The sequence below is a fragment of the Telmatherina bonti genome (assembly GCF_933228915.1).
Source record: "Telmatherina bonti genome assembly, chromosome: 11".
In the NCBI taxonomy this organism is placed as follows: domain Eukaryota; kingdom Metazoa; phylum Chordata; class Actinopteri; order Atheriniformes; family Telmatherinidae; genus Telmatherina; species Telmatherina bonti.
In genome coordinates this window covers 13294255-13317549 of record NC_136629.1, presented here as the reverse complement: position 1 = coordinate 13317549, position 23295 = coordinate 13294255, and the positions used below count along the sequence as shown (strand labels likewise).

The window sequence follows — 23295 nt, the reverse complement described above, 5'->3', positions numbered from 1 at the left end:
GGGTCGCTGGGAAGTTAGAGTTTGTCCTAGCAGTCAATGGGTGAGAGGCAGGCACACCCTGGAAAGGTTGCCAGTCCATCTCACGGCCATTATTATTATAAATGTAAATGCCAATGGGGGCATTCACATTATTGAGATCCTGTTCGGCCATTTTTATTATTCTGCCAAATTTTGCTATGCTACTCCTCCTACACTGTTCAAGTCACTTCAACCATTCACATCTTAAACCCTGCAGCTCCTTCAGGAGAAGTGTGCCATGACTTTTGTCATTTCAAATTGTTGTAGTTTTTAAGATATTTAACATTTTGCAAACATTAATTTCAGCCTTGTGATTGGATAAAAGTCTTTCAAACCCACTGTGCATTGGACGTTGCAAAAAGTCAGCACTGCGATTGGTCAGTTTTTGCATAATGAGCTGAAAACGGCTTCAACAGGGTTTTAAAGCCCTGCATCAGGTTGCAGTGTCCGGTTCATCAAGTTCCCGTCCCTATTGTCTTTCCTGTAAAATGTTTGAGACGCTACTCCTCCTACACCTTTTGTCTCACTTTAATCATTCAAATGTCAAACTGTTCAGCCCATTCAAGAGATATGTGCTAAGACTTTTGGTCTTTGGAACATTGAAACTTTTCAAGTTATTCAAGTTTTTGTAAATTTTTAAAATCGATTCCTGTGATTGTACAAAACAGAAAATGCAGCTCGGCAACTCAGTCCATTTTGTGCACTGGTACACAGGTATGCATTGGTTTACAAGGCAAGGGTTCAAATCCAGTCTTGATCATTGTACACTGTAATGGTATGTCAGTTATGTACACAGAGTGCTGTGGACTGAGTTGACTTTGGCTGCAAACTGTGCAATTAAGTGTGGGCTGTCTGCACAGATAAGATAGATCCTGTCCAATGTCTGTGCTCAAAAGTTGTGCAATTAACACGAGGGGTTAGTTCAAGGTAAAAAAAAAAACAAAAAAAAAAAAAAAAACACAAAACTGCAGAAATGACAGTTTTGTTGTTAAAATGCTTCAAATGAAACAACATTGCATCATGTTGAACAATTAAGTCTTTAACTGATTACGCAAACAGTTCTAAATGGTTTTCTGCAATGATTAATGTAGTTTAACTACTGACTTCAGAATTTAAGTTCTATTTACAAACTATTTAAAATAATCTTTGGCTTATTGACAGCAGTTCAACCTTTCACATCTTTTTGCAATTCTGCTGATTACACACTGGTGGCAAAGGCAATCCCATACCAATGGCAAAAAATATTAGCGCTCCTACCAGGGTATGAAGAACTGTAGTGGCATAGTGGTAAAATGAATTGCCTTTCATTCAGAGGGTTGTGAGTTCAAATCCAGGTGCTGAATTTTTTCATAAATCATATTAGATGGTTGAACTTCTCATGCTGATCTATATATAATAGCTCTAGTGTGCTACTTTACACATTTAAATCTTAACCTCTTTTGCCAATTCCACACTGCAGGAAGTGTACAAAAAAAATTCCCATTCCAATGATAAAAATTTTAGATGATTCTGCCATATCCCAGCGCAGAGCAGTGCTGGTGCAGTGGTTAATGAAATGGACTCTTGTTCAGATGTTTGTGGGTTTGAATACCAATGCATTACCACAATAAATTAAGTTGCATTTATTGTTCAATTGCATATTAATCATTCAGCATGAAAGGGCATTCACATTTGCTCTTCTGCAAGAAGAGCACTTTTTTAGTTATTATTATTATTATTATTATGTATAAGTTAATCTAGTTGAACAAATTTTTCTCTGTTTGAACTATAAATATAAGCAACATTCAGAACCCTTTTGGACATGTCAGCTATAGATCAGCACATCATCAGTCATGAATCAGCAGAAGATCAGCAATACATGGATTTCCATCAGATGGTAAAATGTCTTAGTTTCACCACCAGACGTGTTAATTTTCTACTGGAAATAAATTATGACTTGATGACATTTAGAAATAATTGTTCTTTTTGTTTGTTTGTTTTTTCTTTAAATTTACTTGTTTAACTACTTTTTTGGAAACAGGGTTGTTGGACAAGAGATCAACTGGGTCCCGAACCAGAGCCCGAATAAAATATCTAAATGACCTTTTGGACTGCAGGTTTACTTCTGGTTCCTGGAGGTTCCTGAAGTAAAACCTTCAAGTATCAAACCCTTTTCTGCAGAACCAGATTCCAGTCTGGCTTCAGGAAGCAGACCCCTCCAGACCTTTAGATCTTCTTCAAACGTTCCTTCCTGATAAATCTTCTAGTCGGGTCTTGCTATGGTGACCCTGATCCATGCCATTAGTCCTGCTGCTCCAGGCCGAGGCTGCTCAGTGGTGTTGAATGCAGCACTAACATCTCATAATATCATCCCAGACTTGAGTCCTGTATCCGAGGCCATAAGAAGATCACTGGTAACCTTTACCATGTCAGGTCTGTGATGAGATCTACATGGTTTTGGCTCAAAAGGGTAAAAGTTCATATGAACTTTATCCACCCTGCAGGAAGCTTGGTTTATCAAACATTCCTGGATAAAGAGCATGTTTTGTTTTTTTTTGTTTTTTAAATGTTTCATTCCAGCATCTGCTTCTATTTCAGATAAATGTCTGAGGACTTTTCTCATTCATTTGGCTGCATGGACCTCAGGTCATGTTTTAGATGTTTTCTACTGGTGCCGCTGTTCTGGTTCCTCCCTCAGACCTGGACCAGTTCACAGTGAAAGTCAGAGCATTGCGTGATGTGTTAAAAAGGATCAGGCAGGAAATCCTCAGCTTCGTTTTAATCTCTTCATCTTTCTCACCCATAGTCACCTCTCCTGCTTCGGTCTCAGGCGTCCACCTGAAGAGAGTAGATGTTCAGGTGACCAGGGACCAACGCTTATTAAGGTGAAACAGATTCAGATCAGCTAGGAATCCAGTTTTACAGCCTGGATGGAAAAATTCCCAAATTGGCCCAATTTTGTTCATCAACCTGAGTCAGGAAGATCTGACCCCCCCCCCCCGGAGCGCTGGGGTTGTTTCCTGCGTCATGGCAACATCATCAGTTAATCTGTCCTGTGATCTGATTAACTCTGCTGATCTGAGGTAATGACCCGTGCCCAGTAAAGCAACACCAGCAACATCCTGGAAACCCATCCAGAAGCCAGAAAAGCACAAGTGTTTTCCGAGGTAAACAACATGTAAACAAAAACAAAAATAGTAAAAGGTGATAAATAAATTAAACCTATATTTAATTCAATGTAGCATAAAGTACAAACTAAAATGAATGCTAACTTCATTAATAAATATAAATGAAAACAAAAAAGCTTGTTTGTTTGGTTTTAAAACATTTGTTGTTTTTGCTGGTCTTGAGGAATGTTGTTCCACAAATATAAACGTGATTTGAAAGTTTCTTTTCTGTTTTAGGAATTATTTAAAGGCCCTGTTCTGAAGACCTGAGGATTCAGCTGCTCAGATAAATACTCAGGTCTAAGACCATTAAGAGTCTTTAAAACCAGTCAAACCTATTCTGGAACGGACAGGAAGTCAAGGCAGAAACTTGTACATTAGCAATAACTTTCATCACAAACAAGAAAACCATATTTTGTTGTGGTTCAGCTGTCAAATGTTTGTCATCCAAGCTTTAATATCAGATAGTCAACTGCTAAGGGGCTCAACAGGCTCAGATCATCAATAGAAACAGCCATGTAAAGCAGTGTGTCATCAGCATAACTGTGATTCCTAATGGCACGCCCTACATGTAACATGTAAAGTTTAAAAAGTGTAAGACCTAACAACAAACCTGAGAGAAACTAGACTTGTTAAAAAAAAAAAAAGAAATAAAAAAAAAAGACGAGCTAAAATGCAAACTTGATGGACACAAAAATGACATTTATCACTTTCAAACAAATGGTCCACTATGACAATTCCTAGGAGTGAAATATAAAGAATAAAAAGTATGGGACTTAAAATCAAACCGAGGGTTGTCAGAATTAATCTTATAACATTTTAAATGGATGATTTTGTCTTGACAACATAAAGTTTTAAAAGCAATAAATATAAATTTGAATATTTTTTAACTTTTAGATAAATGATCTTCCATAATACTTGCTTGAGATAGCATTATGATAAAACATAAAAATAAAAATATTGATGGACACACAAAATTAATTCATTTAGAATTAGGGTCTTTTAGATTTATAGTCCTATATTACAATTCCTTGGGGTAACACACCATACAAAGATTTTAAAAAAAAAAAAAAAAAAGTAAAGGATCTAAATCAAACATTGCAGGATGCTAAAATGTTTTTGTTTTTTTGTTTTTTTATGAAGGATTTTCCATGATACTTCTTAAGGGGTAGGGTTACGATAAAAAGTTAAATGTAATTAAATTAAAAAAGAAAATAGGACCTAAGATCAAACCTTGACTTACACCAAAATTTTATTTATCACCTTTAAACAAACGGACCACTGTGACTGTTCCTACAATATAACATGTAACAAGTATGGGACCGAAAGTTGAAACTTGATGGATGCCACAACTTGTTCGATAACTTTTAGAGTAACAATCCTACAAGACACTTCCTATGAGGTAACATAAAGACAAAAACCATGTTGGACCTAAATTCAAACCCTGATGGACACCAGAACTGAATTTGACCTTTTAGATTAATGGTCCACTTTGACAATCCTTCAGGATAACAAACAGATTACGGTAAAAAGTAAAGCTCCTAAAGCTGAACCCTGAGGGACACCAAAATAAATTTCATAACTTTTACACCCAGACTGATATTTACCATTTAGATGTCAGCATTTAAAAAAAAAAAATCATGTAGTTGTTTAAAAACAAGTTCTAAATGTCAACCTTAAACCAGTGAATTAGATACTGGCCAGTCATGTTCTAGTGAGGAAGGATGATTTTTCTTCAGAAGGGGTTTCACCTGTCTGATCACCTACTCAGATATACCCCCCACCCACCCCCACGTCCAACCAAAGGCAGGTCATGAAAGACAAGTCAGACAGTTTGGAGTCAGAACTTTTTATAAGTGATACTGTACACAGCAGAGCGACTACTAGCTCCAACCAACCCACAACACCTGACCAAAACAAACAAACACAATGAGAAGAAAAACAAACAAACATCACAAGCTGGAAAACTACTGAAGAACACACACACACACCGTTAAACCGCACATCGGTGTGTGTTGCTCCTGTTTTAGTCAGAACCGGCGCAATTCTGACACGGAACCAGACGGCCACAGAGGGACGCTTCACCCTGAGCTCTGTCTGCCAGGCTCAGACGCTCAACATGGAAAGTGGAATCAGTTTAAAGATGATGGCGGTAAACGTTGTCCAGCAGGTGAGACTCAGCCTGTGACCTCACCTGAACATGTAGCAGGTGTGAAAGGATCTGCACAGCTCAGAGCTGGAGCTGTTTGTTTGATTCATTTTTTTGGGTTTGGCCGTCTGTTTCCATGCCAACTGACCACAGCTGAGGTCAGACCATGACGGAGGAGACCAGAGCCCGACCGATGCCAGATGTCTACGACACACAAACATCTGGATGTAAACAAACACGTTTGGCAAGGAAATCTGCGCCGTCTGCTGGACAAACTGGAACTGCGACTGGGTCGGACGTGTTCATTCGAGCTGATCTGTGGTAGGTTGTATCGGACGGGCTCGGCCGGGCTCGGAGCGCCGTCTGACAGGAACCAGAATGTTTTAGGGAAATTTAACATTTCTGTTCCAGTTTCTCAAAAATAAAATCTGTTCAACATATTTACAAAAGCAACAATATTAACATTAGCTGTATGTGTGTGGATGTGTGTGTTGTAGCATCTATATGGGGGTGTGTGTTCAGGAGACATGGAGACGACCACTCCCCTTACTGTCCCTGGTTTTGGGGGTGAGGTTGTGATTGACGGCTGTGGGGTGAGGGGGAAGGGGAGACCTCAGTCCTCTGTTTGGGGGCGGAGCTTTCAGGTGGCTGCTTCAGCTGCGCCTTCCGCCTCCTCCACCTGATTGGCCCTCCCCAGAGTCTTCAGCTTGGTTAACATGTCAGCGAACGTCTCCTTCACACCCTTCTCCAGCAGCCAGCCTTCGCTCTCACATTCCGGGTTTTCTGGGTCGGCCATTGTCTCCAGAGTCGTGGTCAGGAACTTCAGGCCAGCCACGTCCAACGACTGTCGCAGAAACACACACACACACAAAAAACAATACATATTTAAACTCATTTCACTGCTCTGTGTTTGTGTGTGAGTGAGAGGTCTGTACTACAGAGATCTTTGAAGGATAAAATGAACTGAGCTTTGTTTTTAATTCAGCCAATCAGACGGAACCTTTTCAGCCCAGTTTCCACCAATAAGTCATGGTGATGAGTGGTGGATTTGCCGGCTATGTAAAAGCATAGCTTTGCATTTCTTGAATTAAAACCAAAAGCATGACCCAGAAACATAGTAGGAAGGAAAGGAACGTTCAGTTTGTGTTCTGGCAGTTTTTATCAATAAAAACATCCACTGTTTATTCCTGCTTTCTTCCTATTGGTGGGTTGCACAAGAACTTATGATTCTTCCAACTAATTAGCAGATTGCGGTGTGTCAATCTCCACCCTTTAGGGTCGGATAGATATGATCATGACCCCAACAACCTGAGTATTCTGGAACTCATCCCAGTTTTCACTGATGGAGATGTGAAGCATCATGACTTGGGCCTCTTGGTGGAAATGGGGCTTTAGGACGAACACGAGATAATATAGATAAAATTCCAGGTGGTGCTGTAACACTGCCACAGAAATAAACTAACAGCCCTGGATCAGGCCAAGTAGACATGGAGACAAAATTAGCGGTTTCCAGAATTTATTTTTTATCTTTTCGATGTTTCCTGTGTTAAGTCTGTGTTTTTAGAGCACAAAGTGAAAAAGCTGAAAATGTAACCGTTACAATAAGCATTCTTGCCCAGTATCCCATCACTTCGTCGCATGCACAAACCCGATCAACTCGAGTTTCTGAGCATGCTCCACTTCTTCTCTGCTGGTATTTCTATGACAGCGTAGCACCGCTGCCTGTAAGCCTGGCAGACGTACTGCAAATTAAACAGACGCACTGTTTAATTTGGACACAAATTAAACATTAAAGCACTAAATAATTTTTCTGCATGGATAGTAACACTAAATAATTGTAGATGTAGCCTAAAGGTCCATTTATGCTGGACGTAAAAGACACTGACAGATGGTTAGGTTTGTCCGCCTCCGCAGAAAATGGAGCAATACCAGCAGAAACCTGCGGGGGCAGTGTTCAGTTGTATTGACATGTAAATGGCAAAAGGCACAAACCAGAGAAGAAGAGAATATGGGGGAAAAAAAATAATGCTGTAACCATAGACTGTATAAGAAATATGGATGGAGCCTTCGGCGGTATAAAGTGAAGTCTATGCGGAAGTGCATAAAACTGCAGTTCCCCCTTCATCCACTAGGGGCTCCAAAACAGATCAAATCCCCATAGACTACCATGTTAAAAAGACCAACTTCACAGCAGAAATAAACATGTTTACAGCCTGGTACAAAAATTCATTGTCGGTTTAATAGGTCAGGTTTAACTTCATGACAACTGTGGAGGGAGGGAATTTTTTTCTAACTCGCCCATTTAAAAGTAATTTAATCTTGAAGTATGGCACATTTAGGGGCGTGTCCTTTTGATTGACAGGTACCGATCTCCCGCTTCAAGTAAGACGAACTTAGAACAACCGCGGGTGTTAGCTGGTTAACAACGTGACTTAGCTTTAGCACGCTTATCTCTGTTAGCTGGTTAGCTTCTGTTATCTTCGGGTTAGCTCGGTTAGCTCTTAGAAAGCTAGGAGTTCGCTAGATGTCAATCATCCACCATGACGCTCACAGCCCCCCTCTCAGCTCCACCTCTTTGTCCATATATGCATTTTCCGGGTGAGACGAAGTGCATGCCCCTGCCAAGATGGCGACAGTAGGAACCGCCCACCGAGATTCAGTTTTTTTTATTTTTTTTATTTTATATTGTTTATTGTAATAAACATAGCCACCGAGCTTCAATTCAGCTTTTCAGAAACCGATGGGTGACGTCACGGAGGCTACGTCCATCTCTTTATACAGTCTATGGCTGTAATCAGCAATAAAAAAAAGCATCTGAAAAAGTTGAGAAGCTGAAGAGAACCGCAAAAATGTAGAGGAGAACTCTGAACTCAACACTGCCAGCTAGTGGACAGACTGACATAACAACCATGGCAACATAAAAGATAGTATAAGGACAAGGACATTTGACAATGTCCATATTTACATATGTAAGGGAGCAGAAATGGACTTTAAGGACGGATATGCATAAATTCATGATGCAAACAAATATATTAAAAAAAAGAAAATAGAGAATCAAGCTAATAAGAAATTTGTGGATTTGCGATTTTTCATAAATGATTAAAATGATGCTCAGTAGCTTCCACAGCATGAAAGTGACACTAAATCTCTGTTGTAGATATTGGTACGGTTTGTGCATGCATATTAATGGAGGTGTTTAGCAAGGACACCATCAACTGAGGAAGGACACGTATGGGATGTAAACGGCATAATGAAATGACACCGTTTTCAGATTTATTCCCTTTTTATGAATGAAGTCTGTTATTTCTGCTCAGCAACAAACGGGACAGCTTTTTCAGATAAACCAGATCTGAAGCCCTGTTTCCACCAAGAAGTCCAAGTTGGGACGGTGTGCAAACACTGAGGCAGGTTCCAGAACATCTGATCCAAACAGACAGAATTGATGCAGGTTTTCGATCTCAGGCTACCAGAATATTTCCAAGTAGTGGAAGACCGGAACAAATAAAAAATACTTTTGTGGCAACACCTGAACTTGTCTCTGTGTGGATACAGAATCTGATTTAAAGGGGTGTTATTATGGTATTTGGAGTTTTCTGAGCTTTCTACAGTGTTACAGTGTTGAATCCTCATCAGACATGTGAACGACACTGGTTTTTATCACCTAAACACGTGTTTGAGTTTGAGTTTGAGTTCCAGCACTCTCTCCTTTCGGTTTCCATGGTGACGAAAAACGCATCGTTTTAGAGAGTTTTTTCTACTTGGAAATCCTTGTGACGTCCCGGGGGATAAGGTTCGGTGATTGGTTACCTTCTACAGGTTAACAAGGGCATGTACAAATACATCAGGCGGGTGGAAAAAGTTATTTCCAACGATGGCTGGTGAGTTTACCAAAGAGAGACATCCTGCTGCATTCGTTGCTGTGGGTTGCTGTTTTCCACATTGTTTTCCGGGTCTGATTCAGGTTCCAACATGTAGGGCTGTATGCTATGTGTTGACATTGTATTTAGTTTTTTTATTATTATTCAGTTCATATTAGCCTAATCCTTCTGTTTATGAGATGTTACAATGACAGCGAAAGCAGGTGCGGTGCGCGCTCCTGATGTAGTGCAGTGGCGGGAGGCGGGGCTTAATGCGGAAGAGTCTCAATCCACTCGTTTTGCCCACAGGCTGATCTGACAGCCTACGGAGAGGGTCGGTCTGAAGTAAATAAAGCGCTTTGTGATAATAACTCGATCAATCCCAGCCTTTCTGGTCTCAGAAATAAAAATAAATTAGCCTGAAATGCACATAATAGTTCCACTTTAAGGTCTTTTCAAGGATAAACGGGTTTCCACTGATAAACCAGAACCAGGTTCTGTTAAAGGTCTAATTAGAAATTCAATGCGAAAACTTTTTTCATTTTGGAAGTTTCTGGTAAATCACCTGACCAGGTGACGCGTCACCCATCTCGTCACCCAAACAGTCAACAGAAACATTTTCTCAACTTTTTCATAAAATGTGAAAGCAGAAAAACTGAAATAGTCTCCTTCTGGATCATTTCTATTAAACAAACTGTTTTTTACTCTTTCGGGCCTATATTTAATTTTATTTCTTAATTTTATTTAGTTATTCTGTTATTATTTCTTATATCAGTATTATCTGTTTTTATCTATTGTTATCAGTTTATTTAATATTAAATTGTATTTGTCATGATTTCTGTCCATCCATTTTCTATACTACTTTGTCTGATTCAGTGCTGCAGGATGCTGGAATCTATCCCTGCAATCTTTGGGCGAGTGGCAGGTACACCCTGGATAGGTTACCAGTCACTTGCAGGACCAACAAAGAGAGACTAGCAACCATTCAAACTCACACTTATTTCTAGGGGCAATTTAGAGTAATCAATTAAGCCGTAAGGAAGCCAGAGAGAACCCACACATACACACGGAGAACATGCAAACTCCACACAGAAAGGCCACTGTTTGTGCCCCGCCCCCAGCCAAGGATTGAACCAGCTACACCACCATGCACAATCAAAGTGATTGTGTCTATCCATAATAACTCCCTCTATCCTAAGTGCTCCTCTCAACAGCTGCACAACAATGTCATAAGAGTAGAGAGGGTCTTGGCCGCAGCTTGGAGGATGAGACGGGGCTGGATATAGGGACCCCTCAACATTTTGTTTGGATTAACCCCAACTCTAACCCTAACCCCATGTCCATTTAACATCCAACCACACTCATTGGACACCCAACCCCACCCAAGATCCAGCCCCACCCCATTCTCCAGGCTGCAGGGTTATTGTAAGAGTGGGTGGAATATTTTCCAAGAGAGACCTGATTGGCCAGCAGGTGGTGCTTTTGTAGTCACTGATCTCTGATTCAGAACATGTTTATAACCTATTGACCTATTATTTACTACCTGTAGACCAAATGTCTACCTGTAGACATGACGTTTACTACCTGTAGACCTATTATTTAATACCTGTAGACCTAATGTTTACAACCTGTAGACCTAATATTCAATACCTGTGGACCTGATATTTACCTATAGACATTATATTTACCTGTAACCTTATATGTACCTGTAGATCTGAAGTTTACCCGTAGACATGATGTTTACCTGTAGACCTTTATCTGTGGAACTGATGGTGGATGTCTCTGGTGTTGTACTAAATTGGTTTAAAACCTAGTTGTAAAACAGGAAGTAGTTTTTGTTAAAAGGCTACTTTTTGTGGGAGTTGACAATAATTACATATGGAGTTCCCCACGGTTCCATCCTGGGACCTCTTCTGTTCACATCTACATGCTGCCACTGCACAGGTCATACAGAACAACATGAGTTCCTGTAACTACACAGATTTATGTTACACTGCCACCTTGAAACCGAGGTACTGGTCAGGCTCTTGGTAAATACATGGAGGAATGAATGGCTGGATGCAGTTCTTATGGTTTAACATTTCAAAATAAATTGACTATAGCGGGAGATCGGGTACCCGTCAATCAAAAGGACATGCTCCTAAATAGGCCGAATTTTCAAGATTAAATTACTTTTAAACGGGAAAGTTAGAAAAAAAAATTGAAATTTTTGGCACTTCTGCATAGGTTTCACTTTTAACCACCGGAGGTTGATGCTTGTCGTTTTCACAAATACAAAACAGTTTTCTCACCTCCAACAGAAACCACGTGCATTAATCTGAACTCACACACATGAATGCAACAACTTATGAAGATGATGATGATGATGATCATAATAACGACTATGATGATGAAGCTGCATTAGATAATCTGTTATCTGGATAATATTGAAATTGGGAAAACTAACTTAACCAGTTGGTAAAATCTACTCATTCTAATTTAAGCATCATCATCGTCCCACTCATCCAGCAGCCAACCAGAACCCTGGGGCGGGTCACATCCCTCCTCAGGTGAGTTCTGTAGGTGTTGGAGAGTGATTGAGTCCAGGATGTTGGTTTAAAAGCTCTTCAGGTCAAACCTGTTGTTTCAACCCAGATTACAGATCCGTTCTGCCTCCTGAGAAAAGTTCCTATCCTGCTCTTCCCAGAATGCATCCTGCTGCTTCAGGGAGATTAACCCCCCTAGAATAGTTCCTGATCCCTGGTGAGCCTGCCCACCGGCCAGCAGATTAAAGCGCTGCAGAGGAATCGTACGCCCCACGCCAAACATCAGAGCTCATCAATTATCTGTCAATAATCAGCAGGAGCTGATCTTCAGAGTTGCAGAAAGGTCCGTTTGATGAGGTGACACGGCAACACCATCGAAGCTAAATGTCTGCAGTTTTATCCTGCCGCCGTTCAAGTGACATGACTGAATCTACTGCTGTGATTACTCGGTTTTCCCTTCCAGATTGAGCTCAAAACAAACCGTCAAAGCGAAACCAGAAAACAGGATTGAGAAAGGAACAATCTGGGTGGTTGTTGCAGCTCCCTGCAAGTAGCTAACATCATAGTGACAGGTCCCGGTGGAGTTGTATACCGCCCTCCGCTAAACACTGCGCAAGCACAAACAGCCATTCAAAATAACATCTGTCATCACCATGGTTACAAGTGACTAAACAAACTCTTCCTGACAAACTTCCAGCAGCTTGGACAGCGGATGAAGATCCAGATCAACACTCCGAAACGTTCTTATTCTCACTAGACTAATTCTTACAGCCATTTTATCTCTTTACTTTTTACTTCATTAAAAGTCTCAAAACCGAGTTTTATACTGAGATTTTGTTGAATAATCCAAAATAAATGAGAACGTTACCAAACTACAGGATTGTATGTGATAAATCAGAACGGACCAAGACGCATTTACTTTCTGAAGAGCATATTTCATTTAAAGGCAGACAAAACTAGGAACCCAGACAAGGATCACAGACAGTAGCAGCACATTTTTTCATCTTAGAGTAGATTTCTTTAGATTTAAATCCACTAATTTCACTTCATGACAAAGAGAAGCAGTGCTCACACATCAAAGCTGGTTTTATGGGTCTTATCCACTGCAAAGTCTCTCACGACGCTGCTCAGTTCCAGATTCTGCGTCGTTTGTAGCTGAGCCTCTAAAGCAGGAGTGGGCAACTCTGGTCCGGGCCACAGTCTTGTAAATGTTAGGAGTTTCCCTGCTGCAACACACCTTACTCAAATCAATGAATCATTAGCAGACTAGTGCAGAGTTTGACTTCCAGCTCTGCATAAGTCTGATTTGTGTCAGGTGTGTTGCAGCAGGGAAACTCCTGACTTTTGCAGGACTGTGGCTTCCGAGGACTGGAGTTGCCTACTCTTGCTCTAGTGGGACGCTGGCTTTAGCCTTGTTGCCTGGCTTTGAGTAACAAATTTTGTCAAATTTGGGTCATTTTAGCTTCATTATTTCTTTCTTTCCCTCTTTTGTTTTCTTCCTTGAGGGGCAGGTACGAGATCCTGAGTTATTTTATTTACAAAAACAAAAACAAGTGGCTAAGTCCCGCCCTCACATGTGGTGAGCCAATAAGAGTGTGTATAGACAACTCCATAAACACAGTCTCTGCTGGGCGCCAACACATTAGACACCACATTTGTTCGGGTTTTTTTCACTTTTGAGATGGAAAAAAAAAAAAAACCAAAATATATTTATGTCCCTGGTAGCTGTTTGTTCTACAGAACCAAAACAGAAGAACTGCAGCTGATGATCTGACCAATGAGGAGCCAGCTGTGCTCATCACAAGTTGCTTTGTTTGAATTAATATAAGCTGCAGCAAAACTGGAGCTTTTCTTCCTGCAATCCGGCACACAATACGTAGATTACAACAAATAATAAACACAAACATAAAAATGTAGCAAAGAAAACAAAAACAGAAAATAAAAACGCTTCCCATTAAACATTTAAAGATAAATTAAAACAATATTCACACACTATTACTAACATCAACTCATTCAAGCAATGTATAGTTATAACTTTATCCAGTTATCATGATAAGTATTTATTTTATGTATCTAATTTTAGAAATATTTAATAATAATTAAATAAAAGTATATTTATCTGTTTAAGTGATGTTTTTTTTTGTTTTTTTTTTTTTTAATAGAACCTGCAGCGATTTTTCTGGTAAATATTAACAGTCATCTTTCTCTTATCACTAACCAGTTGACATTTCCGTGCATTTTAAACACATTTGTTGTGAAATCACAACCAAGGAAGTTGCTCTGTTTATTGATCAGTGTCTGCTGCACCAGACTGTTGGCAGGTAGTCAAGATTCATGAATATTAAAGCTTGTATTATTATTGAGCTGATTTTAGTCATGTCCTGCAACTTTTACTGGCAGAGATGCCACTTCCCTCCGACTACCATACATTTGCTTTTAGATACATTCAAAACAAGTTTTGAATGCTTTTAAATCCTATTTAAAACTAATTTAACTCCTCTGTAGTGAATACAGAGGCATGTAGGGTTAAGTCATAAGTATCTGTGTTTGTATTAATAGCGAACAACTCCCACTGTGGAAAGCCATAAGACACAGCACTCATAAGAAAAACAACCATTACCAAACTATTTGTCTTCTATCAGTTAGATGACTCTAAAGAAAGAACACTGCAGACTCCTCACACCCATAACATTCATGTTTTTCAACAATAAATTGTGGTCAGTAAATCATACACTGCAGAAAAATCCAGCATAAAAGCACCAACTACTGTCTTTTTATTAATTTCTGTGAGCCAATCATCTGTCACATGAGTTAGAGCTGATGTTGTGGACACTCTTATATAATACATGTTAAAACAATCATTCAGAGACAATCAGTTTGGGATTTGTTACACATTCCATAGTTTTACTTAGTACAGTCAGGAAGCTAAATGGATCATTGTTTACTTTTGAAATCATCAGTTTTATGTTTTTTGGTGTTTTTGGTGGAATGATCCTTTTTTTTAACCTATACATGGCTACATGTGGCTCCTTTAAGCTGATTGGCTGATGTGGGATGTGGGTGGGGTCTTACCTCCAGGACTATTGTGATGATAACCATCACCCCAATGCTGGTCATAATGCTGCTGTAGTAGTAAAAGACGGATTCGCGGCAGCCCTGGTTCCAGATGTTCAGCTCCTCAGTGCGGTGGTCATAGTCGTAGTGGGCGGAGTTATTTGTCAGGTGGTGCTGGATGCAGGGCCGCGGAGAACCGGGGTTGCAACAGCTGAACGGGACGCTGTCCATCAGGTACTTCCCCTCCACATTACTGAGGACACGACTGCAGAAAGAACATGAGAAGTCAGACCCTCCGAAAGACCCCCTTGTAATACTGACCCCTTTGGGTTCTTCAGACCCTCTCAGGCCCTTTGGGTTCTTCAGACCCCTCTCAGGCCCTTTGGGTTCTTCAGACCCCTCTCAAGCCCTTTGGGTTCTTCAGACCCCTCTCAAGCCCTTTGGGTTCCTCAGACCTCCTCAAGCCCTTCTGGTTCCTCAGACCCCCCTCAAGCCTTTCGGGTTCCTCAGACTTCCTCAAGCCTTTCGGGTTCCTCAGACCCCACTCAAAACCTTTGGGTTCCCAAGACCCTCCTCACGCCTGCTGGTTAACTGAACCTGTCCAGCATTGATATAATCACTATCAAAAACTGACTGGAGATTCTACTCTGAACCTGTGAACAATCACCAGGACACGTATGTAACGAATGCAGAAGACAGATAGAAGTCTCAGTTCTTTGAGACTTAAAGGGTCACGGTGTGACTTTGCTTGCTTTTAATAATGTGGATATGTATTTATCATGGCGTCTTCTTGTCTGCGTATGCAAAGTCTCCATAGTTAATGTTGCATAGCTGTAAGCTGTAATGTGAGTAACCAGCAAACAGAACTGGCTGGATGTGAGCTCACTGGATCAAAAGCTGGAAAATTACACAAAGTTTTGAATATGAGATACATGTTTAGTTTATGGAGTCTTAACGCACATCCACCAAACAATAAACTACTCTATTTTCACCATGTTTATCACTATGTTTATCTTGTATCATGTTTATACAAATTCATCGGTCTCTTGTGAAATTTTCTGATACCAAGTATGTGAATAACTATGCTCACGATGAAGGTTCCTTACATGAACATGAGGTTAAACATGAAGTATATCCTCAGTGTAACAGTGTCCGGTCCGATGATGCCAAGGTCTATTGATTCTACTATCAAGAACACCAGTGTTTAACTCTGATGGATTTCTGACCTTTCAGGTGATCTATGGAAGTTTTCCAGCATTTCTATCCCATACCGGAGGTTTACAATCCAGACACAACATGTAGTGTTTAATCAGCAACTCCATGTGGTAAATCCACAATGAGCCATGATAATTTATCACATTTTCATCACTATCACTACTTTCTTGCTAAGAGACCACTATTTTCACATTGACTATTTCACATGATGATGAAGTCACTTCCTGTAAAACTTTCCACCAATCGGAGAGCTTAAACTGTCCAATTAGGAACAGCCAAATATCAACAAGTGATCAGAAAAGCAGAAAATAATGGTCCTCATCGACTGGAATAAAGCCAAGGCTGATTTTCTGATGCTGCTGAGCTGGAGGAGGTTTAGGGAGGATAACAGGTAAATACTAGCAGAAATAAGTGGAAGTGAGGGAAAAGTGTAAACATGTAAATAGTTTCTGTTGTGTGTTTGTTTCAGCACCAAAGGGATTCAAGTTAGGGTTTTAGAGGCGTCCCACAGGGATCTGTACTCGGCTCACATATTTTTTTGTTTAATATGAATAAATTCCTGGTTTTATGACGCAGCAGTGTGTATTAACATAAACCTGTCTGCAGGCTCAAGTCTCAAATTTTGCAAAAACTGTCAGAAAACTTCTGGCAAACCCCAACCTGGCAAACCAAGATGCGACAGGATGATGTGCAGATGAAAAAAGGCTTGATCTCTGCTGATCTGTGTGTTACTATTACAAAGTTCTGTTAGTAATAAATTCTGTTTTCTTCTTATTATTGGTCTTTATGTTGTTATATCTACTGATACATTCATTTTACATTATTTTAGCCTCTTAATCTGACAGCTGGCCCTGCGATGGACTGGCAAGCTGTCATGGGTGTTTACCCTGCCTTTTGCCTAAAGACTGCTGGGATAGGCTTGAATTTCCCCACGACCCTTCATCAGATTAAGCGGTTAGGAAAATGAATGAATGAATGAATTAATCTGACAGCTGAGGCTGAAAACATCATGTCTGAATGGAAATATCATGTCTGCCTGGAAACATTATGTCTGCATGGAAACTGCATTGTCTGCATTGTCTGAATACTGATTGGGATTAAAAGATTGGGATTCTACATGTTTACATAAAAAAACAGTTCAGTTTTAAGAATTAATTGGGCGGGGCCTCTGAATATTTAACATTAGACAGCACAGACAACAAACCTGAAACTGATGTCGGATGTAAATTTTAGCTTTAAAGTTGAATATTTTGGTAATTTTTATTTATGTATAACCTCAGTCTAGTGTGTAATAATAAATAAAAATTTATGTGAACATTTTTATGTAACCGGATCAGTTTTACTTTTAAATAACTGCAGAAATGCAGCTCGGCTTGATATATTTGTATTTATGGTCTTTCTTTGCAGGAATCTGTTAGTTACTGGTTAACTAGTCCTCACTTCATTCCTATTGGTCGCTGCTTGGCATTAATGAGTGTAGGAAATCATCGCTGATTAAAAACTTTTTTATCTTTACTCTCTAACCAACAGTTCCAGCGACAAACCCAACTTTCGTCACCATCTTCACTCTAAGTTGTCGCTTCTTTCAGTCATTTTTCATCTCAGTTTGCTGCTCTGAATGAATTTCTGTGTGTTTGTATTAATGGATTTTGCACATATTTCACATTATTAGTGTATTTTTGTAAAAGCTAACGACTCTGATCCAGGAAGATTATCAGCAGCGATGTTACTGATGGAACTACCAGGAATCCACAACAAATAGATGTCCAGATATTCACTGGCGGTGTTAGTAGTAGTTGCTTTATAGTTCTGCAGTTCTTCAGACTCTGACTCTGATCCGGTTGGTGGTTCTGCAAGTCTTCAGACTCAGACTCTGATCCGGTTGGTGGTTCTGCAGTTCTTCAGACATGGACTCTGTTCCGGTTGGTGGTTCTGCAGTTCTTCAGACATGGACTCTGTTCAGGTTGGTGGTTCTGCAGTTCTTCGGGCTTGGACTCTGTTCAGGTTGGTGGTTCTGCAGTTCTTCGGGCTTGGACTCTGTTCAGGTTGGTGGTTCTGCAGTTCTTCGGGCTTTGACTCTGTTCAGGTTGGTGGTTCTGCAGTTCTTCGGGCTTGGACTCTGTTCAGGTTGGTGGTTCTGCAGTTCTTTGGGCTCGGACTCTATAAGTCCAGCTGTGTTTTGGACATAAACTCCTGTTTTGAACCAATCTGATGTAAAAATGATCAAAAATACGTTGTGAAATCAGCAGTGACTTTGAGAGGGGGAGTGGGCGTGGCTTCAGGACTTGTTCTGATGGTTAAATGTGCTTATAAAAGGTGACTGATTGGTCAGCCAGTCGGTGGGCGTGGCCTGCAGTTGCTGGGAGATAATGAGTTAAATAGATGATAAACTCTGAGATGATTAACTGGAAACCAAACTGGAGAAGTTCTGTTGGTTTCATTTCCACAGTCAAACATCCTTGTCCTGTGGAACTGGTTTCATCTGGTTCTGCTCAGACTTAAGCCTTGTGGTGTTGAAATCTGGAAATCACATCAGATCCTCTTAGTGGAGAATCTGGGACATGGACCTCCTGCACGGCAACTTTTACCTCCTTAATTCCTAACTGATCCTCTTCTGAGCCTCAGAGGGAACTCTGGACCCCATCAAGCCCCACAACCAGTTAAATCCCACTTTCCCTCATAAACCCAGATAAATCCCAGTTCCCTTACAAAACCAGTTAAACCCCAGACCTCCAGCAGTGAGGCTGCAGGAAAACTGACTGCAGGAAGTCTGATCAAATAAATCAAATAAAGATTGGTCATGAAGTTTATTTCTGATAAGACAATATCTCAATAAAAACCGATTGATCGCACATCGGTGAGAGATACTCACTCTTTGACTACATCGTTGCTCATGTCCAGGTAGCGGTTGCTGATCCACTGGACCTCGAACCAGTCCCTGAAGTTGTTGTTGCCACAGCAGCGGAACTCGATCTGGGTCATGTCCAGCGTCCTCTTCATGAAGCAGCGTCCCGGCGTGTCCGTGTCTTTGTAGAAGCGGATGGCGTTCTTCAGGCCTTCGGCCAGCGTCAGGTAGACGGAGAACTGCATGAGGAAGCAGAGCAGAGCCACGGCAAGCAGCAGCACGTTGAAGCCACAGCAGAACAGCATGTACGGCTTCAGCATCGGCTTCATCTTGGTGAACTTAATGGGGTCCAGAGAGTCGTGACACATCTTTCCTCCGAAGGCGTTGGCCCCACAGGCCACCATGCCCACCAGGATCAGCAGGTTGGGCACTAAGTGGCTCTCACTGTTGTCCATGATCTCGCTCCGCTTACGCAGCTCGATCTTGAAGAAGATACCGAGGCTGAAGAGGACGATGCCGGCGATGACAGAGACCCAGTACAGCATCCATAGTCCCTGCGCCAGCTTCACCCGCTTCTGCAGGTTGAACTTCACCAACATGAACGGCATTTTTACGTCTCAGAAAACTTCCAGAGAAACTAAAAGTCATTAAAGGTTACGTATGGATGAGAAGGTCCTTCCCGCGTCGACGACTTGGCGAGCAGTTTCAAAAGTCTGATCCGGTCCAGAAGGGTGCAGCTAAATGCAACTCAGCCAGAACTCCGGGGGCCAGGGCCATGATGTGGAGCTGGAGGCCAGGGTGGTCCATAGACCCGATGGACCGGTGCCTGTCAGACCTTCCTACTGAAAGCGTGAAGGTGTGAATGTGAGCGAGCTGTGACACGTCAGCCTAAACCCTGCAGCGCTTCTGATCCCATTACCAGCAGATGATCTGCTGCCTCTAATCCATCTGCTTACTGGTAATTGGTTTGAGCTTAATCAGCAGCTTCTTTCTCTTCTCTGTCACACAGTTCATTGCATGGTCACCTGTGCACAGGTGAGACTCTCACCCGTCCAATCAGCAGACAGAAAACAAGGTAAACTTCTGCTGCAGGGGTGTCCCCCACCAGCAGACCCCCACCCGTTCCTCAGCCTCCATCATGTTTCTGTTTCAGATTTCATATGTTTTCTTTTTTACATTTACTTTTATTTTTTCCAGCAAATGATTATTTTAGATTCTTCTGAAATGTTTTTCCAAGAAGTCCAACCATAAATTATTATTTTCAACTTTTTCAGTTTTTAATTTTAGACAATGAGGACGTAGTTCACGTCTCTACCGATGTCCTTCACATAGAGGAGCTGGGAGATCCACCTGCTGCCTCATAAACTGGTTCTGCAGTGGTTCTGGTTCTGTGCTTCTGTTTCTTGCTACGTGATTGGCTCCATAGCTGTGTTTTGCTGAAGCACTTCTAACCAGATTGAACATCCAAATGGAATAAAAATGCATCATGTTAAAGCAAATGGCGACATGTCGCTGGCCTCTATAAAATGGAAGTTGCCACTGGGTGTGCGGCTTTTTTTTTTTGTTTGTTTGTTTGTTTGTTTGTTTGTTTTTGGTTTTTTTTTTGGAGGGGCAAACTAATGCTGTGTGAGATGGTTTTAGAGAATAAAATGGAGAGATTGGTGGCATACACAAATGATTAGACGTCATTTATGCTTCGATCATTTATTTGAGTGTTTCCTGCATAATTCACTCCTGTTACCGTGTAAACACCACAGCTGACAGCGAGGGTTGTTGAGGTTTAAACCTGAGGAAAAATAAGCATTTTACCAGCTGTTCTGGTGGTTTGTGGTGGATGTTTCCCAGCAAGCTTAAACCATGTGACATCATTAGTTCTCAGAAAAGACTTAAAAACAGAAATGGACTGTGGCAGATACATTTTATTGGAAACTGAAGGAGTTCAGGATTATTTAGGATTTTAATGTTCAAAAGGTTTAAAAAATCTACACTTTTCCATACTATAGGCAGTGCGCATGTCAAAACATTACAATAGGGGTGTCAACTCCAGACCATGGTCCTAGGGTTTTATTTGCTTCCCTCTATCGACACACCTGATTCAGATCAAATGGAACCAACAGATCAATCTGTTTATTCATTTCGGTCAGGTATGTTGGAACATTACACTGTGCATAACAATGTTATTAGATATGTCCATCTTGTAAATACAACTTTCAAGTTTCCATTCATTTTCCAAACCGCTTATTCCAATTCAGGGTCGCGGGGAAGCTGGAGCCTATCCCAGCCGGCTTTGGGCGACAGGCAGGGTACACCCTGGACAGCTCGCCAGTCCATCGCAGGGCCACACACAGAGAGATGAACAACCACACTCACGCTCACACTCATTCCTAGGGGCAATTTAGAGTGACCAATTAACCTATCATGCATGTCTTTGGATGGTGGGAGGAAGCTGGAGTACCCGGAGAGAACCCACGCATACACAGGGAGAACATGCAAACTCCACACAGACAGGCCACTGACCAAACCAGCCAAGGATTGAACCAGCGACCTTCTTGCTGTGAGGCCACAGTGCTAACCACTGCGCCACTGTGCAGCCTCCAATAAACATATCAGCAGAAATCTCATTTGGTTGGTTTCAGTGAGATATGTGAAATATTCCTCCATGTAAATGCAACCTAGCTCTTCTACAAACAAGAAGAAATTGTTCTTCCGAAAAGACACAAAAGCTAAAAATATCTGGAAGCCACCCAGCGGCTAGCAAGTGAACCTGAAGTAAATATTCCAGCTTGTTGAGATAACTTTTTACAGTTATGTTCTCGTACTGATGCCACAAAGAGCACGAAACTTCTGGAAGAATTAAACTATCAGCTCATTTCCAATTGTAACTAGGGTTGCCACCTTTCATAAATTAAAATAAGGGATGCAGACCACAGCAACGAATGGCATGTTAGCAAAGAAACATTCTTTGTTGTACAACATTGTTGCATATAAAGTTTTGCTAATTAGGCAAGATAGAGCTGTGATTACATGGATCTCTACTAACATGAGGAGAATACTGTATATAATAAAGTGCCGTATTCACAATATTTAGCTATTTATAATTCATTAACCTTAAAAAAGATTTCTGTGTGTAGAGTGTGCAACATTGAACTTCACAAAAATAACACCTGTGTCACTTCACCTGCATGCAGTAAGAGGGGCAGAGTGGGAGGACACATTCATATAATCTATACCGTGGTCACTAATAGATGGGCAAGTTAAATTACTGTCTTCTCATTCCGTTGCGGGCGTTACTATAGCAACACGTTAATCGGCTGGTTCAGATCAGCTGATTTTTCACAGGTGAATAGGAGAAACGTGCTACTTGACAACAGTTGTTGAGCATAAAAACTTGGGAGGCCAACATAAAATGGTTCCTATGGGCTATTTTAGCATATTTAGCGAGTTTTCTAAGAAAAAAGGAAAGAAAACATAAATAAACGTTTGTTATAAAATGTTTACTGTGTGGGATCACGGTGATGACGACGCCAAGGTTCCACATCGTGCCGTGAAAAACGGCTCCTCTGTTTAATCCTTTATTGGACTTTTTCTTTCTTTCTTTTTTTTTGTTTTTTGCTGCCTGTCTCATGACTTGAAGGGAAGTCATGTCATAACAATTTAACACCAATAAAAAGGCTAATTTATCTAATAGCTTACTACAGATTACTTAAAAATTTACTTAAGAACATAAAGCTCTAAACATTTTCATATGTATATATATTGCGTGTAATTATTAACGTTTCATCCATTGAAAATGTCTTTTTGATGGGTATATATGGTATTTATATTGGCTAATACAGTATCATGCTCTCCTGATGCTTAGATGTCAGACAGTCCACGGTGACTGAACAGTCACTGTTGTACAATCTTAATTATGAACATCTTCACTGACGCTGCAGCCTCGCCACGTCTGTTTTACACGCGCTTTTTATTTTGAGCAGGTAGAGTACCAGGTAGGCTACAGTAGACATTATTAAAAGGCGCGGGTCTTCATGTCTGTCTCCAGGCAACAGTGACTGTCCAACACCAGGCGGAGAGGGGAGGAGGCTGCACCTGCGCAGATTCTACACGAAAAGAACATTTTTGATGGCTGCTGTGTTTTCTGTGTTTTATTTAGTTAATTGTTCTCAGATTGAGTGTTGATATGTGTGACCGACATGTGTAGACTGCTGGAAAGTCATGAAAATAAGGAACAAAGCGCGTTCTGTATTTGTTCAATCCGGGACGCAATAGTTGTCTGTCAATTAAAGGACGATTCCGTATTTTACGGGACGGGTGGTAACCCTAATTGGAACTCTTGTAATGTTTTATGTGAAGCATTTTGGCTTTTTTTTTCTTGTAAAAAAAACTTGCCTAAATGTCTGCTTTATAAAAATCAATATTTCCCATCTGCCAAGATTCAGCAGACGAGAAAGGCTGAATAAATTTGCACAACTGCATGATCAAAGCT

The 23295-nt window shown here is 40.8% G+C and overlaps 1 protein-coding gene across 1 annotated transcript; it reads right to left on the bottom strand.

The window, feature by feature from the left end:
- Positions 1-5953: 5953 nt before the first annotated feature.
- On the bottom strand, positions 5954-19417 carry prph2b (peripherin 2b (retinal degeneration, slow); the record flags this gene model as incomplete). Its single annotated transcript, XM_079248718.1, has 3 exons — positions 5954-6157; positions 14768-15014; positions 18837-19417. 3 exons carry the CDS (start codon positions 19415-19417, stop codon positions 5954-5956), a joined length of 1032 nt encoding a protein of 343 aa, XP_079104844.1.
- Positions 19418-23295: the final 3878 nt, after the last annotated feature.